Source organism: Dreissena polymorpha, chromosome 2 (genome assembly GCF_020536995.1).
Source record: "Dreissena polymorpha isolate Duluth1 chromosome 2, UMN_Dpol_1.0, whole genome shotgun sequence".
Taxonomy (NCBI): Eukaryota; Metazoa; Mollusca; class Bivalvia; order Myida; family Dreissenidae; genus Dreissena; species Dreissena polymorpha.
In genome coordinates, this window is record NC_068356.1 from 75,988,079 (window position 1) to 76,015,226 (window position 27,148).

At 34.1% G+C, this 27,148-nt stretch overlaps 3 protein-coding genes across 3 annotated transcripts in view; 2 read left to right on the forward strand and 1 right to left on the reverse strand.

The window, feature by feature from the left end:
- The window catches only part of LOC127867686 (atrial natriuretic peptide receptor 1-like), a 740,759-nt gene that overhangs the window by 9,776 nt on the left and 703,835 nt on the right, over positions 1-27,148 (reverse strand). The gene's annotated exons all lie outside the window — the stretch shown is intronic.
- Positions 632-26,805, forward strand: LOC127869836 (lysophosphatidic acid phosphatase type 6-like). The gene is made up of 11 exons (XM_052412495.1): positions 632-655; positions 1,618-1,748; positions 2,455-2,546; positions 4,827-4,985; positions 6,840-6,916; positions 7,543-7,643; positions 8,613-8,699; positions 9,796-9,958; positions 11,860-11,995; positions 13,360-13,389; positions 25,865-26,805. Exons 1-11 carry the CDS (start codon positions 632-634, stop codon positions 25,939-25,941), a joined length of 1,077 nt encoding a protein of 358 aa, XP_052268455.1. The 3' UTR covers positions 25,942-26,805.
- On the forward strand, positions 21,322-23,368 carry LOC127867690 (uncharacterized). Its single transcript, XM_052409019.1, has 2 exons — positions 21,322-21,761; positions 21,922-23,368. Exons 1-2 carry the CDS (start codon positions 21,687-21,689, stop codon positions 22,231-22,233), a joined length of 387 nt encoding a protein of 128 aa, XP_052264979.1. The 5' UTR covers positions 21,322-21,686; the 3' UTR covers positions 22,234-23,368.

The window sequence follows — 27,148 nt, forward strand, 5'->3', positions numbered from 1 at the left end:
TTACTACATATCAAATAATAGTTCTGAAAAATACAAATAGCACTTTAACAGCTGCCTTTAATAATAACTATTAATACTCTAATAGAAATACACAAAGAAATACAAAGGGTTTACTCTGAGATTTTACAACTACAGCTTTTCAAGGATAGGTTTTAAAATGAGGTCATTTTTTAAAAGGGGATGTGCCTTTTTGGAAAATTATGTTTACTTTCAGTTTTAGAACGTCCAAGATGAGTAGCAAGCTTTTAAAAGGTAACTACAAGAAAAGTGGGTTTCATCATACTTTCATTGTGCAAAACACCTTAATTGTCTTGATTTTAACAGAATGAATGCCTTCAGGTGGAGTATTCAAAACCATTTTTCTTGGATGATGTACCGCATACAACATACAACTACTCCGTTAACACATACATGGCGGGCCAAGACCGCAGTCAAAGTATGATGAGAATGCTGTCAAACATCCTCTTAAGGTAAGCTTTGCAAGTATTTATCGTGGGGCTCTTGTTTTAAGACAAATAGCGCACCATTTTAAATTTGCGTTCCCATAACGATATGTCGACTGTTAAAATAAAAAGTTACATTAAAATTGAGAGTTTAAGTTGGTCACATTTGTATTCCACCTGAAGGGGGAATGGTCTTGTATTCCACCGCAAGGGTCAGTGGTCTTGTATTCCACCTCAATTGGGAGTGATCTTGTATTCTGTGTGAAGGGGAAGTGGTCTTGTATTCCACTTCAATATTCTACTCAAAAATGCACACTTTCCTTTTTGGGTCTGAACAATAAGCACGTATTCTCACTAATCTTAACACCCTGTACAACTTAACCGCATTTGGTTGTTTACAATTAAAAATGTCAAGTGTCAGCCTATTGCTTTAGGGGTTTGGAGGAAATGTAAAGTGTCAACTCAGTACAGAGTGCAATATACCCCTTGTCTTAGTTTACAGAGGCGTCACAGTTCATGATTATGCCTGAAATCAAGATTTTGGCCTGTAAGGACCAATTTTGATATTGATATAAATCAGAGGATTTTTTTCTGGAGTTTTAAGATTATTGTCATAAAATGTCATCTTAAACACAAATTATTTTACTTTGACATATTGTTTACAAAGTTATATACAATAGTAAACAAAGTTACATGAATTATTTACCCTCTTTTGCTCTGGCCCCAAAACAATAGGCCTATTTTCAGGATTTTAGATTTTGGCCAATTGACACCCCTGGTTTATTATTTTGATTGCAAAAAAATGCCTGATATGTGTGTGGATTAGTTTTAACCTATTTATTTTAGCTCAATTGCATCAAAAGTCTCAGGCTGAAATTGAAACGCTCTCAAGTCCATTTCCTGGGCCTAGAACCAGTACTTGGTGTCTTTGGGGGAGATCTAAAGAACGCTCCTGCGGTGGGGATCGAAACCGTGACCTCCCAGTCTCAAGGCGGACACCATATCCATTACACCACTGTGTGTGGATTGCATGAGTTATTAAAATAATTTGTGCCTATGGAAATTTGGTCTTTGGAAAATTTATAATTTTGAATCATTGTTTGTCAGGATCATAAATATTTGCATTTTGCAATAAGTATTTTCCCTTTTAAATTAATGTATTTTCCCGTGTCAGGGAGGTGCATTACCTGGTCAGCTAACAAAGCTTGGACAGGACCAGATGTATATCAAGGGCCGGTTACTACGACAACAGTATATAGAGGAGGCCAGTCTCTTGGAGCCTGAATTCAATCCAGAGCAGGTTTAGTGAGTATATTTAGTGTTTTGAAGTGCGAATTTTTGGCTGAATATATTATTTGATAAGATTCTGTGTTTTAGTGCCAGTCAAGGGCCGTGTGTACTGAGTTCATTTGATGGTTTTAGTGTCAGTTTTGGCTGAGTACAGTGAGTTCATTCCGTGTTTATAGGGCAAAGTATAATGCAAACATTCTTTGTCTGTATTGCTAGTTTAAGAAAAATATTGTGAGAACATTATTTTAGTGCCAGTTTTTGGAGGAGTATAGTGAGTACTACTTTATGTGTTTTTAACAACTACCTAAGTCCATTAACCAAAAAAACTTAAGTGCATGTTAAAATGACATCAGTTCTTAACATGTGATCATTAACTGATGTTGTTTTATTTGTAAGAAATACATTTCATTAAGAGCTTGGTTTGAATGTGATATATACTCACATATATCATAATCAAATGGACATTTATTTGCTTTTCCAATAATAACCAACAAACTTTTTTTCATTTAGAAACAGCTTTTGAAATATTATGGTTCATATAGCTGTTAATGTATATTTCTGTCCCAATGTTATATAGGGAGGAATATAGTTTTTCTCAAAAGTATCTGTGCTAGAATCAAACTTTGCAGAAATATTAATCTTGTTAACTTTTTTCTCTCGAGAGGATTTTTTAATTTGGGTATACAAATTGGATTGCATATTACCACTTTAATATTTTCAGTATCCGCTCCACCAATATCAAACGGACTATAGCCACAGCGAGGTGCATTCTAGCAGGGATGTACGGTAGAGACAATCTTAACAAATTACCAAGTGAGTTGGGAAGGCATTGGGATGGCTCTGTTTGACATGATATTTTTAATGATCCTTAAAATTTATTGCAACTCCAACTAAGAGGGCTGGATATCTGTGTGATAAGGATTACAATCATGTTTATCCCTAGTGTTACTTGATTTAACATGCATTTTGATGTAACCTACTTTTGTTTTTGGTACTTCGTTTTCTTCACAATTTACACCTTTGATCAGAGCTCCAGATAAGGATTTAGTCTAAAGGGTATTTCACCCCCTGATATTATTGTCAATGCGTATTTTACTCCTTTGTTTCAGCCATAAAGGGTTAGGAATATTTAGGGGTATTTTCCATTTCCATAGAAAACGGAAAAAGTAAAAGGCGTGTTTAATCTAGAAATAGTATTATTATTTGTTATTTATATTTTCAAATGCAAACAGAATATATTTAAAAAGACGATATGAACAGTCTTTCTTTAAAAAATCTTCCCGCAAGTTGCTTAAAACGTCCCTTTTCGATCCACAAACATGATGGGCCGCCATTTTTATTACAAACTTATTTTGATTGACTTACTTTTGATTCAAAGGTTACCTTACACTAAAAACTTAACTAGATTATTGTTAAACCGGTTACGCACTTTAATCGATTTAAAATACGTACCAAGATTTGTAAAGCGTTTTGTTACGTACTGGGCCGATTTTTAATGCGTTTTTTTATTTTTTCAATACGTAAATATGCAGATACGCCTCTTATCTAGAGCTCTGCCTTTGATCTTACTCGCTTTCAGATTAAGAAGGGGAATAATTATTGAGGACGACTGTTGGTATGAAATGGAGCTAAATCAAATTCAAAATTCGTTGTTATTTTTGGAAATGTAAAATTGAATTTCGTAAAAACATTGTAATCCTGATTAAAAATAATGATAATAATAAGACTTTGTATAGAAATTGAAATATTCATAACAACGCCTTACAACTGACAGTGTAAAAAAATCAAATTACAAAATGCATTTATGCAATCAGCTTATTGAGAGCTACAGAGCTGTGCCCATTTCTGAGGCCACAGTGATACATCTAAAGAAGTTTGAGTACTGTTGCATATGTGTTTGTCATGGTAACATGATATTCTGTTAGAAAGCTGCACAAAAATGCAGATAGTAACCGTATTTTCTTGATTACATGGCGGATTGACTATGAGACAGGTACCAACTTTTGTCCTCATTGTAAGAAGTGGTTAAAAATATCAATCAAAACTACTTTGATTCAATAAAACCAGATTTACCATCTGATTATTATGTAATTCAAGTATTCAATTGTGCTAAGTTAATTTACCAAACCTGACCATAAACTGACCAAAACTGCCCTTACAGATTTCAAATCTGACAATGTGACAGGATGTGAGGAAAATTTTCTGTGCCTATGTAGTAGAATAATGCAACCTCTATTAGATGTTGACTAATGCAATACATTCAGTTAAACATTTATATTGTAATGAAAAATCTGTAATGATCTAACATTCTGCTGGCATTTTACCAGTGTTTTGGTAAAGCAATGCATATTTAACTCTATTTCTTTTTCAAAATTTACATTAAGACTTCATAAAGGTGTCCACAACTAAAATTGCAAGAAATGATTACCATCTTCCAATTAATTTTTTTTCCATTGTATCTTATTTATGAAACTGGTTGTTCACAATCTAAAATAAGCATGTCATCAACTACTTATGTTTTCAAGATAGGTAGCCTCAACCAATGAAGCTGGATTCCAATTAAAGTTGTTTTTTTACAGAGACAATTTTTATTAACCCATGTATGCCTAGCGTCTAGAAAAAAGGCCCTGGCAAACTGTTTGCTTAAAGGAATTTCTGTAAGAAATATTCTAAATATAGAAATAAATATACTACACATCCCTTATTTTGGAAATAAATTGATCCAATTTAGAAGGGGCGAGAGTCCACTAGGCATAAATGGTTTATGTCTACTGAGAAGAACCAGTACTTTGTGTATTTGTATAGATTCTCTCACTGAGGATTGAACTCTGCTCTACATGTATATACATCACACCACTGTGACCTTAATCCTTTGCATGCTGGGAAATTTGTTGTCTGCTAAAATGTTGTCTTCTAAATTTCTAAAATTAGCATTTTCTTCGATTTTTTTCAAAGAATACTATCAGAATAGCAAACAGTTTGGATCCAGATGAGACACCACAGAACTTGACAGAACAAACGCCTTCTAAATTCGGTTCCAGCACTGAAAGAATTAACAGTATAGTTGTATGGTACATCTTTGAACTTTGTCAGAGGCACCGGTGATACACGTAGAGAGGTTAGAGGTTGACCCGCTGATCCCTCAGACGGGGTCGTGCCGGACCCTGCGGCAGATTAACCATGCAGCGATGATTCACGGGGGCGATATACCTGGGATTAAAGAAGACAGACTGTTGGTGGAAGAGTTACTGGGTAGGGATTGATTGGGTGTATTTCCACTCCTTTCATTTTTAGCTCGGCTGTTTTCAGAGAAAACCCGATGTATTGTCATAGCAAGCTCGTCGCGTCGTATCGTCCGCTGTCCGCGCCCTTCTAAAACCTTAACATTTTGTCAAGGTTTTGAATATTGGCTATAAAATCAAAGTGCTTCCACCTACAACTTTGAAACTTCATATGTAGCTGCACCTTGATGAGTTCTACACGCCTCACCCATATTTGGGTCACTAGATCAAAGGTCAAGGTCACTGTGACCCCTAAAAAAACAAAATACAAAAAATTCTGACAAGCTTTCATTTATTAAAAAATGCACCCGCAGCCAAGCGTTGGCACCCGTTATGCGGTGCTCTTGATCTCACATTATCACCCTTTGACTCATGGATTACAATAGCTCACAATTATTTCCATAATTAATCATCTAATTTCCATATTTATAATTTTGAAGTATTTTTTTGTTCCAAATTGTTTCTTCTTGATTTAATATAAATATGGAGGTCTAATTTGAACTTGACTTTTTTAATATTAGCTTTTTAAAGCCAATTAAACCTGTACTACTCAGATTGTAAATACTATTTGCCCCATTGTCCGAGTTAAACTACTGTTTCCTCTGTAAGCAGGTGATGCTCTGGTTTAGGTACAGATCCAACATCTCCGTATCACTGTTTCTTCATTTTCAATTGAAACTTTACACATGTGTTTGAGATCAATATATGAGGTCAAAGACAAAGTTCCATAACTCTTGCCAACAATTCAGCAGACTTATGTCCCCTTTTAAACTTAGAACATTCAGATTAACGTTTGTGTACAACAACCCCATACTTAGATGTCTTGTTATCCCTGCCAAAATGAAGTTTCGGAAGGGGATAAAGTAATAGTCTCTGTCCGTCCGAAACTTTGTCCGGAGAATAACTCCAAATCTATTCAATTGATTTACTTGAAACTTAAGAGTATAAACAGATGGCAACTAGGAGAAGTGCACTGACCAAGAACCATAACTCTATAAACCTTAGTTTTATGAATAATCTCCCTTTATATAATTTCAAAGTAATTTTTTGTCTGGAGCATAACTCTAAATCTACTGAAGGGATTTACTTGCAACTTGAAATATAAACAGATGGCAAGTAGAAGAAGTGCAGTGACTAAGAACCATAACTCTATCTACCTTAGTATTTGAATTATCTCCCTTTATTTATTTTCATAGTACATTGTATCCGTTTTGTCACAGATGACACAGGTGCCATGTTTTACAAATATTATTCAAATCTCTAAAACAAATCTTCTCATACCAGCAAACACATTTCGACAGGGATGGCCATGTTAACATGGCTCTTGTTCAATTATTGAAAAAATAAACTTTACATAGGGTCTTTATAAGCAGTCACTGACCAAGACCTTGAATTTGACTGAGCATTTGAGCATGATTTTTCCTGGCTTTGTACTTAAGAAAGTGAGTTAAAACGAAGTTGAAATTCAGGTAAAATTTTGCGCTCCTCAAAAATATACTGGGGGTATCTCAGTAATTGAAAATTCTCACATCTCTCCTGGATTGTTATGCAAGGGGTCACATACCAAGGCCCATAACTATGATCTGCAATTGAGCAGAATTACCCCCCTTTTGTACTTAAATATTCAGGTTAACTTTTGCGTGCAATAACTCTTATCTCTAGCACATGTAGACCATTTCCTTGAGGAACTGTTATATCCCCATGCCACAACTTCAAAATGTGTTAGTACTGACATAAAAAAAATTGCTATTTTGGGGGATGCTATTTCCTAGTATATGTATGTTACACTTGTATCTAATAGACTAATTTGTTTCATGCATTGCAGGGATAAAGGAGCCAGACTCTGATAAGAAACACAAGATCAACTTCATTGACATAAGAGATGATATAGCAGCCAGAGAGGTGATCATATCACTTAACCCTTTGCATGCTGGGAAATTTGTCGTCTGCTAAAATGTCGTCTGCTGAATTTCTAAAATTAGCATTTTCTTCGATTTTTCAAAGAAAACTATTTGAATAGCAAACAGTTCGGATCCTGATGAGACGCCACATTTTGTGGTGTCTCATCTGGATCCAAACTGTTTGCAAAGGCCTTCAAAATTCGGTTCCAGCACTGAAAGAGTTAACCCTTTCCCCCATTAGAAGCAAAGTGAAAATGGCTTTTGCAAACAGCATAAAACCAGAACAGCCTGCTAGTAACTAGAAGTCTGTTCAGGTGTCAGTCTGTTTGTTGCTCATCAGTATCTAAGGGTTGGAAATAAAGCCTTTAAAACTTGAATTTAGTAATAAAGGTCTTTGATTAAATTTAACTTTCTATGGGACAACAAATGTGTCAAAATACGTATCTAAGGGGTAAAGTGTTTACACATTTTATTTAGATTATTAGACAAATGACTATTTGTTTCGTGGTAAACATCTGCTCTTTTTTTTTGCTCAAGAAAAAGTTGTTGTTGTATTTAAAGCTCCATGATATTTCTAATTTAAGGCCTTTGTTTCTATATTTAAATACATTGTAATTCTATTTTTAGACACATGGCCTTCTAGAGGTCAAGTCCTTGGCCCCTCTGCGAGAAGTGATTGAAATCAATGCCAGTAAAGTCATGTTCTTTGCCTTTTGCGGCCAACATGAGTAAGTAATTATGCAAATGCGAAAAAAGTTTTCTGTAATATCATATATTTGAGACATTCTTTCAGTTTGTCTGCTATTGGTCAATCGGAACGAAAGCCATATTTTCAAGAGATTATATTGTAACTTCAAATATACCATCAATATGAAGTGTAAAGGATCAAACACCATTCCTGAGTCATTTGCCGTAGAATATAGCTGACGGAGGTGTGTGGGGTATTATTTTTACTGACATAATCTGCTGATTAATTCTCGTCTGGTTTCAAAATAGTAATTTGTTGATAATTATTAACCCTTTGCATGCTGGGAAATTTGTTGTCTGCTAAAATGTTGTCTGCTGAATTTCTTAAATAAGCATTTTTTTCGATTTTTTTCAAAGAATACTATCAGAATAGCAAACAGTTTGGATCCTGATGAGACGCTATGTTCTGTGGCGTCTCATCTGGATCCAAACTGTTTGCAAAGGCCTTCAAAATTTGGTTCCAGCACTGAAAGAGTTAAGAAGAATCTGCTTTGGAAATGAAATATAGATAAATGAAAACAAAATACGTGGCACTTCATGATGCAATATTGTATTTAGTTTGAGTCCAGCTGTACAATATTTATTTCAGATGTGTATTGAAATTCAAGGCATGTCAAACTGACTCTCAGCATAAATCTACCATTGATAAATGCTGGATTAGTATAAGTCATGATTTGCATATGGTTTATTTTAAGATATATTTTAACTGTAAGAATGTTTTTGCAATCCTTTTTTGTTTCAACTGAGGCTTTTTTAGATGAAGTTTTTGTGTACAGGTTATATGAATAAATGATAATCGATAACATTTAATTTGTCTGTAGTCTACCAACATTTAAGGCACCCAAAATGCAAGTACACACTGTACTGCAAATATTCTGATGCAAGCTATTATAATAAATAAAATCAAAAAAAAAAAATCAATGCTAACAGATATTAATACTTGATTTCAGAGCGGAACAACAGGTCGCAATGCAGCTTTCTACTGGTCCTGTATTGAAGATGTTGATAGAGACTATAGACAGTTCAGAGAATGATAGGTAATATCTACCAGACATTAAGTGCAGTTGTTGATACTGACTATTGGCTGTGTAGAGATTGAAAAAGACATTAGGCTATGCTGAAAATTAAAAAAACCTGTCTGAAACAGACTATAGACCATGTAGAGGCTGAAAGAGACTATAGCCAGCGCAGAGAAGGATGGGTACTGCATTGTTTGATTCAGGCTATAGTCAGTGCAGGTAATGAAAGATAATGTCTGATACATACTGTGGACAGTTCAGAGAATGATAGGTAATATCTACCAGACATTAAGTGCAGTTGATGATACTGAATATTGGCTGTGTAGAGATTGTAAGAGACATTGGGCTATGCTGAAAATTAAAAGAACTGTCTGAAACAGACTATAGACCATGTAGAGACTGAAACAGACTATATATAGACCATTAGAGGCTGAAAGAGACTATAGCCAGTGCAGAGAAAGAGATACCGCTCTATTTGATTCAGGCTATAGTCAGTGCAGGTAATGATAGATAATGTCTGTTACATACTGTGGACAGAGCAAAGAATGATAGCTTTTGCCCGATACAGACGAAGGCTGTGCAGAGAATTATAGATTATACCTAATACAAACTGTAGACGGTGCAGATAATGTAAGGTTATGTCTGTAAGAGAATGTAGACTGTGTGCAAACAGACAATTTGCATCTTACATTAGTGCACTTTACTTAAGCTAACCTTTACTTTAAACGGAACAAAATTCCTGAAGAGCGCTTCTATACTTAAACACATTTATGTATTAAAGAATCATAAACAAAACATCCAAAATCAGGTGCAAGAAAGTTCAATCAACCTTAGTTTAAAATATAAAGTATAAATGCAATTAATGAATACAAATATTTCAGCGCTCTGTGAAAATGATGTTTTGTGCATGTGCATAAGTATTGTCTTAGATTAGCATGTTCAGACCACACAGGCTAATCAGGGACAACACTATCCACCTAACCTGTATTTTCAATGAGAAGAGACTTCTTTTAAACAAAAAATACCATAAAGGCTTGAAGTGTCTTCCTTGATTTGCCTGTGTGAACTGCACAGGCTAATCTGGGATTCCACTCTACGCACATTTATATTTCAGAACCAAATTCTACCTCTACTCCTGCCACGACTCCACATTGGTGGGTCTCCTTGGAGCCCTTGACGTGTACGACTATCAATGGCCGCCCTTTGGGGCTGACATACGGTTAGAGGTCTACAGGAGGGATGGCAACCAGTTTATACGTGTCTCATATAATGGAAAGGTTACCATTATGTTCCATATTTTTTGTTTGTTTTTTAAAGGCTCCATTTTTAGCTCACCTGAGCACAACATGCTCATGGTGAGCTTTTGTGATCCCCTTTTGTCCGTCGTCTGTTGTCCGTCGTGCATTGTTCGGCGTCAATATTTGCCTTGTTAACTCTCTAGAAGCCACATTTATTGTCCAATCTTCATGAAATTTAGTCAGAAGGTTGGTCTCAAAAATATCTTGAATGATTTCGAAAATGGTACATTTGCTTGAAAAACATGGCTGCCAAAGGGCGGGGCATTTTTCCTTATATGGCTATATATGGCTATAGTAAAATCTTGTTAACACTCTAGAGGCCACATTTATTGTCTGATCTTTATGAAACTTGGTCAGAAGATTCAGCCCAATAATATCTTGGACGAGTTCGAAAATTATGCCGGTTGGTTGAAAAACATGGCCGCCAGGGGGCGGGGCATTTTTCCTTATATGGCTATAGTAAAACCTTGTTAACACTCTAGAGGTCACATTTATTTTCTGATCATCATGAAACTTGGTCAAAAGATTTGTCCCAATGATATCTTGGATGAGTTTGAAAATGGTTTTGGTTGCTTTAAAAACATGGCCACCAGGGGCAGGGCATTTTTCCTTATATGGCTATATGGCATTAGTACAACCTTGTCAACACTCTAGAGGCCACATGTATTGTCCAATCTTCTTGAAATTTGGTCCAAAGATTAGTCTCAATGATATCTTGGATGAGTTTGAAAATAATAATGTTTGCTTGAAAAACATGGCTTCCAAGGGGCGGGGCATTTTTCCTTATATGGCTATAGTAAAATCTTGTGAACACTCTAGAGGCCACATTTACTGTCCGATCTTCATGAAACTTTGTCAGAAGATTCATCCTGATAATATCTTGGAAGAGTTAAAAAATAATGCCGGTTGGTTAAAAAAACATGGCTGCCAGGGGGCGGGGCATTTTTCCTTATATGGCTTTAGTAAAACCGTGTTAACACTCTAGAGGCCACATTTATTTTCCGATCTTCATGAAACGTGGTCAGAAGATTTGTCCCAATAATATCTTGTTATCTCAGGTGAGCGACTTTGGGCCTTTCAGGCCCTCTTGTTTCCTTTTGCTGTTTCTATGCTATATTTTTGCATTTTTGTTTCAAGTAAATATAACGCATGTTACTTTTTTCAGTCCAAATTTTTTTATTTCTTGTTACACAGTCGCAATGGAAGACCTAAGTAAGTTATTTCCCGTGAAAACTCACTAGAAACAGATAGATTCTTACAGTTGGATAATTCGTTTTTTATTTTTGATTCTTTTGCACTAAGTTGTGCACATGTATCTCATTTTGTCAAGTTATACAATAAAGTTTTTTGAAACTTGCTTTTTAAACATTGTTTTTAGTAAAACATCTTGTAATGGGAGGGTCTTGTGACAGGAAACCAATGACTGCCATAAATACACATATACACACATTTTATTATTGTACCACATACAAAATCACATAAATTATTGTCTGGTGTATTTTAGCACTTTAAAGATACATGTACTGCGGTTGCTTTGTAAGCAACACTTTTTTCTGTATACAGTTTGTATAAGTTTTTCATAATTTACTCGTTACCAATATGAACATATTATAACATTTTTAGTCAAATTTACTAAATGCACCAAGTATCCATATATGTGTTTAGCCTTTGTACATAGTCTGTTGCTATAGGCACAGTTGCCATTGCATACAACTTTACGCAACGTAAAATTTCAAACAGCATAATAATAATAATAAAATAGCATAATAAAATTGTGCAAACAGCATAAAAATCAGAACAGCCAGGGAGTAACTTTAGAACGTTAAAAAAATTACACCTCCACAAAAATATGTGATTCTTTAGTTTATCTTATTTTGCAGGATGTGAAAGTTCGTGGCTGCAGCAGTGAGTTGTGTCCCTTTGAAGAGTTCAAGGAAGCCATGGGGCCTTATGTGATCAATGAGTCTCAGTTCAGGCAGATTTGTGATTCAAATATTCTAGAAGAAATTGCACAAGGTAAATTTCAAAATGTTTTTAAAGTATTGCCTGAAAAATATATAATTATAGTTATAACAAGAAAACAAGATGAATAAAAAATGTTCTCTTTACGAGGATTCAAACCTGGTATATTTGATAGCAAAATCTCTAATGATCATGCAGGTTTTAGCTTTCAATAGCATATTTTAATAGCTTTTTAATTATTTTATGTTTTTTTCTAATCTATGGATGCAAAACATATTAAAGGCTTTTATTACTTGATTGATTTTGATTTATGTGAACTACAAAAAAAATGATGTTTTCACGATTTTTTAATTGCCTGGGTTTTCAATTTGTTTAATTTAATTTTAATTTAATTTAATGTTTACATTCATTTTTTTATATTTCATGACAATGTATGTGTAAAATTGTCATTTTGCCATTCTGAGAATAATTCCACTAAGTCTAGCTGGAATATTATATTAGACAATTCTGTCGTTAGCTTTCAATTTTTATGGCAAGTTTTTTATTGCTTGCTAAAGGTCTTCTTTCCACAATACTATGCTGTTATTTACTATTTATTATTTTCTTCATTTTCTTCCTACTTTATGACCTATCTCTGTCGTCATTATTTTCTTTGCTTTTGATTTCTTATGCAAAAAATATATAGACAGAATTGAAGAAGCTAGTTGATAACATTATTTGGTATTACATTATGAACTGTTATTGTATGTTATCATGTGCATGGTAACATTCATACTGAAATGTATGGAAATCTTAACTCTGAAATTGCAAAAAGTTGCCACCATGATTTTTAATTCGAATACCAACCAATGGAGCCATAATTTTTAAAACATAATTGTGTGTTCAACTTTGAATATATATAGTGCTTGAAACAGATATTATAATTTACAGTATGTATAATAAGGTTGCATGTGAAAAGCCTTAAATTAATGATCTTTCTGACCAGTAAATAAATTATTTAATTGAACTTTGTTGGCTTTTAACCTATTATAGTTTCATTAATTTAACAGTTACTAAAAGAATGTAAAAATTTCCTCAAAATAATTATTTCCAATAATGCACATAAATAAGAACGTTAATGCATACATGATTTATGTCAATAATCATGCAAAGTCAAATGTAACCTGTGTGAAATTCAAGACCTTTACATATATTACTTTATTAGCCAAAAGTGGAGCTAACAAATTTATTTTATTAATGAATGTGTTAATGAAACACTATTTAATGAAATGATGTTACAGTTCACAACAATTTAGACTTTTCAGTAGTATAAGCTATGACAACTTACCTTAATAATTTTCAATATTAGAAGATATAAATGGTTAAAAAATGAACTGAATACAAGTTATAAAATATGTTTTTGTAACTTTTAATTTAAGCAAGTGGTGTAGATACTAGCAAAACAGAAGGTAAACTGTACACTCTTTTGTTATAAACATACTGTTTTTATCCTAATAAACGCCCCCTCAAAACGCCCCCTCATTGTTAAACGCGTCCGTTTGCATATAATTAAATGCATGTGTGAACAAAATAATAGCGTACTTTCATTTTATATGTGCTTACTAAGTACTAAGTTTACAGTGAATGAACTTTTTTTACTTGGTGTACCTAATTTATTATTAAATATACAGGTAAGTTGCCATGTAAGCAACTGAATTTTTTTAAAGTGTACTTTACTTACATATTGCAGTTGCAGTACAGATTTGGTGCTAAAACAATACTGTTGAATGTTCAAAAATTATACACACCAAACAGCTTGACATAGCATCTCATATTACTCAGAAAGTGATTCAGATACCAAGCATATACTAAAACACAAACCTTTTCATAATGTTTTCACTCATTTTAATTGAAATTCCAACTGTTGCTACCTCATTCACACCCACTGTTACTTGCTAATCAGACTATAGACAACCATCTTTAGCATTGAAGATACAAGGGTGTAGTATTCTATAAAATTTTACAATGAAATGTTAACATATTTCAATATGTTGGCACACACTTTACTAGTTTGAAATAAAGGTGTGCCGATGTGATTTTGCATCATGCCGACTCATGTTTATTAGGATAAAAACAGTACTTATTATTGCTTAATGTCAAGTTTTTGTAGCCTTATTTTTGCAAATCTATTTATGTAAAGAGTTAGAACTTATTGTGGTCAGTAAAATGTATCTGGTAAAGAAAATGGTGTAGGGAGTGTAGAAGCAAGATAATATCTGAATACCGGTATGTTCGAATTTGGGACATGTGTGTCCCTAGGCCGAAATGTATATTTTTACTCAAACCTGGCTTCCACTATGTTAGCCACATTTATTACTCAATCTTGATTAAACGTGGTCTTAATGTATATCTTGACAATATATATAGGCTATTGTTTTAAGTGGGTTAAGTTGGCTCAAAAACTAGGTCATCAGGTCAAGTCTTCCATGACCTAGAACTCTGGTGAGCAATTTAGGGCCACTATGGTTTTCTTATGACAGCCCTCTTGTTAAGTCAACCAAGCAAAATGGAAACAAAATTCATAAAGACCTTAAGTTAAGAGAATGTAACACCCTTGCAAGGGTTCCAATATGCATGCTTACCATTGCCCAGATAAGGGCTGGTGGGGGGGTTTCCGACAAATAAATAAGGACAATCTTAGTCTTTGACCATCAATTCTGTTCCTAGATAAAGAGATCCATAATAAGGGTCAATTATGTAACTACTATTCTTGCCATGATTGAGATAATGAATTCCTCTTAAAAACAGCAATAAGCAAACAAATCTGGTACTTTGCAATATCACAAGTAACAATTGTCTCTATAAAAACTGTAAATGGGATGGTAGGGTCTTAACAGGTCCTGAATAAACCAAGTTTAGTTTCTTGTGTTTTTTTGTTTGTGATTTTTGTGTTCGACTTGTATACTGAACTCAGCTTATTAATGTTGCACTTGTATAATGTTTATTATAGTTTGCCTTTTGGTGGATTAAGCTAAGTGCAACATTCCAAAGTTGAGCGCTCTGTGAAGTGATTGTTGAGTTAGTATTTCCTGTATGATCACCTTAATACTGCATTGTTCTGATCTTTAATAGGTACTGTGTTAGTTTGAAAGAAAATGTAAAAAAAAGTTGGATTTAAATGTGTCTTGTTGTGAGAAAACTGGGCTTAATTCATGTGCGCAAAGTGTCGTCCCAGATTAGCCTGTGCAGTCCGCACAGGCTAATCAGGGATGACACTTTCCGCTTTAATGGTATTTTTAGTTCAAGGAAGTCCCTCCTTACCAAAAATCAAGTTTAGGCGCAAAGTGTTGTCCCTGATTAGCCTGTGCGGACTGCACAGGCTAATCTGGGACAACACTTTACTAACATGCATTATGACCAGCTTTCACAGAACAAGACAAAAATAATGGTCAAATGGCATGATGACCAAAACATGTAGATGTGCCATGTTTTTTCCTTAGAATATTTACTTAATTCTTGGACAGTTATGGCACCCAAATATCATGTAAAACGATTTAAGTAAATGAAAGAGAGACTGGGAACAGTTAAAAAAAATTATGGATAAAACTTCTAAGATAAAGTTACTACTAAAAGTGCAAGAACATCTAAATTTGGGGAACATTTCTGTATGTTTTAATTTATCATCATTATTAAACAGTTGAATTTTTTTGGAACTTTGTATTGAATGGTTTTGGATTTTTGTTCTTTTTCTTGTATTGGGAACAAAAAATCAAAATTCGGATTAGGAATGGAAGAGATCAAAGAAACTCAATACTCCGGAGATATCAGTTGTTGGGTATACAAATATTGCATGTGATGTAGTAATATTATCCTAGGTACATATCAGTTATTGTCTATTAATTTATGTTATAAATGGAGGGAACCTTGAACATATACACTGCAACACTGTTATATCGCAGTTTGAGAGATCCATGGATCTCAATATATCTTGTCAAGTTATTTGTGCATTCATATGTATGCAATCGCATCATTTTGCAATCTCCAAACACGTTATTTGCCTATCATATTGCATAATGTATTATTTCCATATGTTAAACTTTGGTACATGTATATCAAAAAGTATTATTTGATGGAGGTATTTTTAAATGCGTATTATAAAAATTTGTAATCCAAAAGCATTGCCAGGTTTTTCGTTGATCATGTAAAGTATACAAAAAAACTCTAGCCACCAATAAACATTTATCATGTATTTCGTGTAAATCCTTGGTTGACTGATCAAAAACACGCACATATTACACTTCATGTACATCATCAGGTCGTTCTACCTCAGGAAAAGAGTTGGCTTTAATATTTGACTCCTGAATGAAAACTTTGTAGCGCAGGGAAAACAACTTACTCAGGGAAGATTGGTCTCAATGATATCTTGGATGAGTTTGAAAATGGTTACGTTTGCTTGAAAAACATTGCTGCCAAGTGGTGGGGAATTTTTCCTTATATGGCTATATACGGCTATAGTAAAATCTTGTTAATTAGAGAATTATTGTCTGATCTTCATGAAACTTTATAATAAGATTCATACCAATAATATCTTGGATGAGTTCAAAAATGATGCCGGTTGGTTGAAAAACATGGCTGCCAGGGGGTGGTGCATTTTTCCTTATATGGCTATAGTAAAACCTTGTTAACACTCTAGAGGCCACATTTATTTTCAGATCTTCATGAATGAAACTTGGTCAGAAGATTTGTCCCAATGATATCTTGGATGAGTTCAAAAATGGTAACCTTTGCCTGAAAAACATGGCTGCCAAGGGGCGGGGCATTTTGCCTTATATGGCTATAATAAAATCTTGTTAACACTCTAGAGGCCACATTCATTGTCCACTCTTCATGAAACTCGGTCAGAAGATTCATCCCAATAATATCTTGGACGAGTTCAAAAATGATACTAGTTGGTTAAAAAAAAACGGCCACGACGGGGGCGGGGCATTTTTCCTTATATGGCTATAGTAAAACCTTGTTAACACTCTAGAGGTCACATTTATTTTCCGTTCATCATGAAACTTGGTCAGAAGATTTGTCCCAATCATATCTTGGATGAGTTTGAAAATGGTTTTGGTTGCTTTAAAAACAGAGGCGGGGCATTTTTCCTTATATGGCTATAGTAAAACCTCGTTAACACTCTCGAGGCCACATTCATTGTCCAATTTTCATGAAATTTGGGCGGACGATTGATCAAAAGGATATCTTGGATGAGTTCAAAAGTAATTATGTTTGCTTGAAAAACATGGCTTCTAAGGGAAGGGGCATTTTTCCTTATATGGCTATAGTAAAATCTTGTTAACACTCTAGAGGCCACATTTATTGTCCAATCTTCATGAAACTTGGTCAGAAGATTCATCCAAATAATGTCTTGGTCGAGTTAAAAAATGATGTGGGTTGGTTGAAAAACATGGCTGCCAGGGGGTGGGGCATTTTTCCTTTTATGGCTATAGTAAAACCTTGTTAACACTCTAGAGGCCACATTTATTTTCCGATCTTCATGAAACTTGGTCAGAAGATTTGTCCCAATAATGTTTTGTTATCTCAGGTGAGCAATGTTGGGCCTTTTAGGCCCTCATGTATTTAAATGTGGGAACTAATTCTGTTAAATGTGAACAAGTTGTTTACACTGTATCTACAGGGCATCAATCATGGAGATTGTCAGTATTGATCCCTTACATTTACAATTATTGTATACTCCTTCACAAGGAGAGGGCGTGTTAACCCTTTGCATGCTGGGAAATTTGTCGTCTGCTAAAATGTCATCTGCTGAATTTCTAAAATTAGCATTTTTTCGATTTTTGTTTCAAAGAATACTATAAGAATAGCAAACAGTTTGGATCCTGATGAGACGCCACTTTTGGTGGCGTCTCATCTGGAGCCAAACTGTTTGCAAAGGCCTTCAAAATTCGGTTCCAGCACTGATTGAGTAAACAGCTTCCTGAGCGTTGATTGGCTGATACGATTATCACGAAACATGTCAGTGAAAAGCACATTCAATAGAGAACATTTTCAAATGTGACGTGCACAATGGTGTTAAACTGTTAAATTTTGATGTAGGGCAAGCAGGGTTATTTTTGTCACACTACACAAGAATGGTGTACAATTAGCGCGCCAAAAGTCTGGATCAAATTAGATTTACTTAATATGATCGAACGTTGGATTTAACAGAAAATTGAAGTCTGTGAAAACAATTTTTGGTCCATGGCAAACTCTGGATAAAATGAGCCTTGTTCTGAGATAACTGGGCTTAATGCATTTGGGTTAAGTGTTGTCCCAGATTAGCCTGTGCAGTCCGCACAGGCTAATCAGGGACAACCCTTTCAGCCTAAACGGGATTTTCGGTAAGGAGGGACTTCCTTGAAACTAAATATACCATAAAAGCGGAAAGCGTCGTCCCTGATTAGCCTGTGCGGACTGCACATGCTTATCTGGGACGACACTTTATGCACATGAATTAAGCCCAGTTTTCTCAGAACAAGACTCCATTAAACAACTCGATATACTGGACTGGGATATAACAGAGGTGCCGTGTACTAGTATCTCAATGTCTGTCATTATTTCATTTATTTAGTTAACAAAAACAATAATTGCATGTAGTTATCGTATTGGATGTGTTTTGCCTGAAACCAACAAACATTTACCAGAATTTGTGCATGGAAAAAAAAGTTAGGATATGTATGTATGCCCATAAATATACCATGTTTCAATGACTGTGTAGTAAGAGTTTATAAAATGTTGATGGTTGGCATATAGAATTTTAATCAGATTAATGTAGTCACAACCATTTCTTTGTCTGGCTGTACAGTCTTTGCGTTGTATGTTTTTTCCTCTGAGGGACAAAATTAAATGAAAACAAAAATTTGATAAAATGTAAGATTTCACACAACAAATAGATTTGAAAAAAAAACTTTTTTGCATCTGTCTTAGTGCTTACCAGGATATTTATTGTCCTTCAAATTGTCGTTAACAAATGTTATTATACATAAAATGTTTTATTAATATTCTCGCTATGCTTTCAGACTTTTTCAGGTTTTTCAGAATCCCTGGCACTGGCTGATAAATTGGTTGTGTGCCACCTACTCTTGTGTACATGTATGTGAATGGTATGATGTCACTTATTTTGATTTTAGAGCATCAGTGTGTTGTAACCTGGCAGTTCGAGAATGTTGCATGAAACATAATATCTGTCTTTTACTGCATGTCCATGTGGAAAGATCTAAAGTACAACAGCAGGAAGCTGCATCTAGGTCCGTTTTGGTTCCTGTGTTCTGATCTTTTAGGTTTGTCAGCACATAACGCACACAAATCTATAAAAACATAATATTTTAATGGCATATTAATAAATCATGCTTTTAAAACTTAATTATAAGTTTAAGAAGCTCAAATTTTGTACATCTATTCAATTATTAGATATTGGCATAAGAATTGTAATACTTTTCTCACTGCCCCTTTTGAACAGCATCGTGTATGAATGATTTCTGATCAAAGACCTTTCCCAATTAACGCACAGTCTAGTCAGGATCTACCCTGTCTGCTATGTAGTCACGCAAAGTGTCGTGGTCTCACATGCGGGTATATACAGATAGGGTAATCACATGATAGTCAATATGGCGAAGTCCATACCGAGGCAGGTATTTTTCGCTGTTTTATACCCTTTATTTCTTTTATTAATTTGTTAAATGCCACTTACTTTCCAGCCATATCAGGAAGAAAGTTGCTAGCCTTTATTTTGTATTTATATTCGCTCTATAGCTCAATTAAACTAGCTGCAAAATTTCTCGGCGGGATAACCTAATTACAGATCCACTAAGAACATGTACAGGGACTAAAGTCGAGACATAAAAGGAACTTTAATACGAAATTATTGCTTATCACCTTTTTACTGATATGGCTGGAAAGTAAGCGTCATTTAAAAATTAAACAAAAGTAATAAAGGGTTTAAAACGGTGAAAAATAACTGTCTCGGCATGGACATCGCCCTCTTGACTATCACATGATAACCCTCTCTGATATAGATCTGGTTAAATGCTTATAATTTTTAGCTCACCTGTCACAAAGTTTATGTGACCGTGTGATGTCCGGCGTCCGTTGTGCGTGAGTGTGTGCGTGCGTGTGTCCGTCAACAATTTGTTTGTGTAGACAGTAGAGGTCATAGTTTTCATACAGTCTTTATGAAATTTGGTCAGAATGTTTATCTTGATGAAATCTGGGTTCGGATTGTATTTGGGTCATCTGGGGTCAAAAACTAGGTCAAATAATAGAAAAACCTTGTGTAGACAATAGAGGTCACAGTTTTCATCCAATCTTTATGAAATTTGGTCAGAATGTTAATCTTGATAAAATCTGGGTTGGGATTGTATTTGGGTCATCTGGGATCAAAAACTAGGTCACTAGGTCAAATAATAGAAAAACCTTGTAAAAACCTTGTGTAGACAATAGAGGTCACAGTTTTCATCCAATCTTAATGAAATTTGGTCAGAATGTTTATCTTGATAAAATCTGGGTTGGGATTTTATTTTGGTTCTCTGGGTTCAAAAACTAGGTCATTAGGTCAAATAATAGAAAAACCTTGTGTAGACAATAGAGGTCATAGTTTTCATCTGATCTTAATGAAATATGGTCAGAATGTTTTCCAGATAATAACTGATTTTGAATCGTTACAGGGCTCCCGCTGCCGTTCGCTAGATTCGCCAATGGCAAAAAATTAGCAAATTCCGCGAATAAAATAAACAGTTTTTTTCCTGACAAATGCCGTCCCAGATAATAAACTCTTTCAGCTGTAGACTGACTGTGCTTCAATACATCACCGTGTTATTGACCGGAAACATTGATACGCAGTCGGCATTAACACCGGTCAGAACCGGTCATGGAGACAAAGTTAAATGAATGGTGTGAAAACAAAACAATGGTGTAATCGTACATCTTATCGGCTTAAATAAACAATAACTGATTAAAGATTAAGGGTTGCTGCCAATGTCAATCAATTTGAGTAAAAGCCGTTAGCGAATTATCAACTTAGTCATACAATGAACGTAAGTAAAGAAGTTGATAATTGATTTTAAGTTTGAGAAGTTCGTAATGTTTGTAATGATTAAAGACTAAATGTGTTACAATTGTGAATGACGATAGATGAACGGGTATAAAACCCTTGACATTTTCTGCTAAAGTGTCGGAAATTGCGACTGCCATTATGGCGACCATAGGCAATAAGCGTCCTTTGGACTCTAACGAATCTAATGACAAGGTCTAAAAAAAAATCAAATCTGATAATAGATCATTCAAAGATGTTTGGCTTTCGGAATTCAAGTGGTTAGACTATAATGCAAACTCCAAAACGATGTATTGCAAAATATGCATACAGTTTCAAAAATGAAATTCATTCACTTTGGGTGTAGTATGTTGAAAAAAGACAACATTTCAAAACACGAAAAATCAAAAGGTAATAAAAAAGAATGACAATCAATATTAAAATGAATATACATGAACAATTTTTATATTATTAATAATATATTAAAAATAACAATAATATTTTGTTATGTTCATAATAAATATATATTGACACTTTTCAAAATGAGCTTTTTGTTTTGAAATTAAGCATATTTAATTTTGTTTATTTCAGATCACAAAGAGGCCTCACAAGCTTGAAGTCTGAAAACATCAATGACAAATGTGCAGGCTGCAGCAATATCCAAAAGAGAAGCAGCTGTAGTGTCGGCTATGACTAATGTGTACTTTGCTGCACAACATACTCTCGCATCATCGCTGGTTCCAGACCTTTCACATATTGTGTGTCTCGCAGGTAAAAAAATGAATAAAACATCTTTAAAACAAATTTGATTTGTTTTAAATTGATTGATAACATTTGATTTTGTTTAAGTTTGCTTCAAATATTGAGCAAAATATACTTGAAATCTTAAATTATATTTTCAGGATGCAAATTTGTATTCATATATTTTCAGGGTGCAACCCAGCTCAATGACCTTCGAGTCGACAGCCACACGTCATATGAACACAGCTCCAGTGTGTCGGAATTTCAAAACTGTATGGCAGACGTTCTGAGGAGTGATCTTCTCCAGAAGATACAGACATCATGCAAGTACAGTATCATGATCGATGAGAGTACAGACATTTCAGTGAAGCAAAATTTAGTGACCTATGTTAGACTTTTGGAAACTGATGAGTTTGGAATGGCTGAACTTCAAAGAGCAAATGCGGAGAGCATATATGAGAATGTAGTTAATTTGCTTGGTAGAAAGGGAATTGACATTTAACATCTCTCAGAAATTCTATTTAAATTGAAAACTTGGAGAACTTGTTGATTTTGTCCATAGACAGCCCACCAATGGAAATGTTTGATTTCAAACGTGCTTTCAAGATTTGGACTGGATTGAAGTTGAGGCGAATTATGGCCTTCTGCTAAAATGTATGTTCAGGATATCATGTGCTCATGTAATGTAAATTTATCCTATGCTTATTTTATGAACATGTGCTTGAGTTATGATGTATGTACTTCTATAAATGGTTTGTTGTAAACTGTTTATTTTTGTTATGCACACATGATGATTATAGTAATAAACATATTAAAGCTTTGTTTTGTAGTTTCTTCTTTTACACCCCTTAGCCTAGACTTACAACAGGTGGTTCCTAATGCTTTGCTAAAACTTTTGCTACAGTTTCTAAAATTTGGCTACAAAAAATTACATTTGGCTAAAATGTTGGCTAAAGAAATTTTTGGGCCAGGGGGAGCCCTGATCGTATATGAGTCACCTGGGGTCAAAAATTAGGTCACCGGGCCAATGCTAGTAAAACCTTGTGTAGATGAAAGAGGTCACAGTTTTCATCACGTCTTAATGAAATTTTGTTAGAATGTATTAATTAATGAAATCTGGCTTGGGATTGTATATGGGCTGATAGAATTTAAGTTGATGTGGCAAGGTTAGTCAGGTGAGCGATTTAGGGCCATCATGGCCCTCTTGTTTATTTGTTCCATTAATGATAATCAATACAAAGAATGCATCTTTACTTACAGTCTTTAGTTTTATTTTGCTTGTTTGAATGGTAGGTTTAGTTGTTTGTTGCATGTTGCACAACGCGCTTATGGTGAGCTTTTGTGAACGTCTTTTGTCTGTAGTCTATTGTGTTTATGCAATACTCAAGGGGCCACATTTATTTTCTGTTGTACATGAAACTTTGTCAGAAGAATGGTCACAGTGATATCTTGGTGATATCTTGGCTGAGTTAAAAAAATGGTTTTGAGATTATGAGATTGATATATAACAAGCTGATATTGAGATTATATTGGTAGATTAATAAACTACAGGGCTTGACATTTACTTTGAAATCCACTTGTCCAGTTAAAAAAACTCACTTAAACTGTGGATGGAGTGTCAATTGTTAACAATGTTTAAAAAAATAATCTTAGTGGGAAAGACACATTCATATAAAATTATTTGAATTGCTTGATAAATAGATGAATAATCCTAAGTGCAATATTTTTATATTGCTCTATAGTATGGATGAATTGCACTTACTGCATTAATATTATATCTACATGTATATTTATGTATGTATTATAACAAATATAATGCAATTTTTAAATAGGCAGCATGCTTAAAACAACCAACGTTTTTTGTATGTGTTGCTTCTTGTACTCATGTACAATATGTGCAAATAAGTATCTTATTTATATTAGGGAGACTATGGGAAAACTGGGCTTAATGCATTTGCATGGAGTTTTGTCCCAGATGAGCCTGTGCAGTTTGCACAGGCTTATAAGGGATGAAAATATCCATTTACATTAAATTTTTAGTGTAACAGTTGTCTTATCAAAAAGAAATCCAGTCTTGGAAGAAAGAGTTAACCCTGATTATACAACACTTTTTGTATGTATTATGCCCTATTTTAACCCTGATTATACAATACTTTTTGTATGTATTATGCCCTATTTTTCCAGAGCACAACTCATATATTGTCAACTGTATCAATTTATGTGAGTATTGTTGCAGTCGTACATATTCAATATAGCACATTGATTAATCGATGTTTCATTCACTTTATTTTTTAGGAGCTGCCAACCGATTTGAGCCAAGAGTTCTATTTTCTGCACCATGTTTTTATTTCAGTGAATTGAAGTGATGTTTGTGTTAATACAAACACAAAAATACAAAAATTTCAACCACAGCCAACATTTTGTCCAAATTGGAAAAAAAACTCTTGGTAGAAATAGCATGCAATTGGCATGATATGCTTTTTATGAATGTGAGTGTAGCTATAGCATTGTATTATTATATACCTTTTGATATCATCCAATCAGCTTTCATCTGTTATATTATGATATCGACGCACAATTATGCATAATGTATGTGCATTCATACAAAAGGTCATCAGGTCAAATCTTAACCCTTTGCATGCTGGGAAATTTGTCGTCTGCTAAAATGTCTTCTGCTGAATTTCTAAAATTAGCATTTTCTTCAATTTTTTTCAAAGAATACTATCGGAATAGCAAACAGTTTGGATCCTGATGAGACGCCACGTTCTGTGGTGTCTCATCTGGATTCAAACTGTTTGCAAAGGCCTTCAAAATTCGGTTCCAGCACTGAAAGAGTTAAAAAAGTGCTATTGTGTACTCTAGAAGCAACATTTATGACTCGATCTAAATGAAATTTATCAGATTGTCCATATTGGAAATATGTAGTGAGGTCAAAAACTAGATTGTCACTTCAAGTCCTCAATAATTTTAAAATCTTGACTCCTGTGAGTGCTTTAGAGCCATCATGGCTAAGTGGATACACTTTTATTGACATACCTGGAGACAAAAATACCGGGTAGTGAAATTATGTAGGATTCATAGATAATTATGCATAATTTATCATCAGAATAATACTCTCCAGATGCTGTTAAAAATATATGGTAAAAATATATACACATGTAAACAAAAGTAATAATAATAATACATTGAATAGTAATACTAATAAATATTAACAATACTTGTTCAGTTCTACATAGATAAATAGTTAATGGGATTTTGTATTCTCTGAGATCAGTATTGTTGCTGTTGTTGTTGTTGATTTTAGGGGGTGGGGAATTCCACATTACTGTGATATGTTATCATTTGTCTCTCATATTTCTGATATTCTCTTTTCTGTCTTTAACTTTCTATTCATATCTTGATTCTTAAACGCATTACTTAGAATATTTAAATCTTAAGAAATGATCACCAAAATTCGTAGTTCATGTAGTCTAATGACTTTTCAAATGACATTAACTAAATTACAATGATCCTCATCCAAAATTTTGCCCTAAACAAAGCAATGAATGACCTTTGACCAAAAAGCGAATAAATTATATTCTTACCAAAAAATGACACTAAATGAAGCAATGGTGTGAATAATACATCAACAATGTTTTTTCAAAACTTTGAAATAATTTCTCTGATCATGATTTAATTCAATTATTTATTGTAAATTTGTTGAGACTTGTAACAAAACTGCAGAAGATGACATAATAAGAAATGATCATCTGAATGAAAGTGAATGCTTGAATTTGAAAAATAGCAACAAAAATGTCTCAAATATCATAGGAGGACACTGAATTTTAGGCAACTTATCAATGAAATTTTATACTCTCAATGATTGCAAAATTTCATTCTCTTCTAAATTGTCTAACTTTTTTATTTTTTTATTTTATGCATGCTAATGTGTTCAAGTCTTTGCATTTTAAAGATAATTTAAACATGTTTATGCTGATTACAGGAGGATCATAAAATGTTTAGCTGATGTTATATAATTTTAATTCTAATGCCTGACATGGTCACTTATAAGCCTACAAATTTAGGAAAACAAAGACCTGAAATGCATATTTTCCCCAATGTCCAACCCTCACCTAGAATTGTTAATATTTCAGAAATGCTAGCTCAGGAGAAAGACGAAGAAGAAGACGAAGAAACAGCAAAACGTTCCGATACACCAGCTGGAATGTAGTTTACACATTATTTGCTGGAGTTCAGCCAACACATCATCTTGTTGAGGGTAGCCTACACATTTTTGTGTGGGATGTTTTACCTTTTCATCATCATGTGGAGTGAAGCCTGGGTGGATTATAGCCAACACATCATCTTGTTGCATGTAGCCTTCACATCATGGACTTTAGCCCACTCTTTATTGTGTGGAGTGTATCCTACATATCATCAGTTGGAATTTTTATTTATCAGTCTGCAAAATAATAAGCTTTTCAGGCCTGTTGCCTTAGAAAAGTCATATGCCCGAAATGTATTTTGCAAAAATATAGGAAACTGCTTGCTTTTAGTTTTATTCTCAAGAAAAGGTGGCAGAAAACATAAACAAGATAATAAATCATCCCAACATCCTTGTTCTCCACTATGAATTAAAAAATAAATTATTGCTGAAATGTTTGTGACTTATTTGAATGCTTGTTAAACAAAAAGAACTGCAAAATGAGTTAGTCTAAATAATGTAAATGTGTACACTGGAAGATTCTTTGACAACTTCCATTTCAGAAATTGTGAAAGGTCTCTACAGACAAAGATTATTTGTATTAAAAAAATTAGTAATCATTTATTTAATGGTTTATGCAAGCGATCTGAGTCAAAGCACGAATATTTAAATTAATTAATAATTATTTACACTTTATTTCCTCCATCTTGAAATTAAATTCGACCCTTCCACAAAGTTCTACTTGGCTTTGATTAAGCTGTCATTGCTGTACAAGGATTTTATAATTAATTGCATACAAGTCAGAATTGTTAATTAACCAAGGGAATCGAGTTTCTGTAAAAAAAACACACAACATTTATCACCTTCTATAAGTGCACTTAATTAACCCATTCATGCCTAGCGTCCTGAAAAAAGGACATTGCAAACAGCGTAGACCCAGATGAGACGCCGCATAATGCGGCGTCTCATCTGGGTCTGCGCTGTTTGCTTAAATGAATTTCTTTATGAAATATTCTAAATATAGAAATAAATTTACTTGACACCCCTAATTTGGGAAATAAATTGATCCAACTTAGAAGGATGGGGGAGTCAACTGGGCATAAATGGGTTAATTACCCAGTGTCTTTGGAGCTGCATTTGTTGACCCGGGTCTCACAATGAGTGTGTAACATACGCAGTTAGAGTTCAAAAATGAAAACATAAATAATTTTAAGGTGAAACTTTATGAATAATC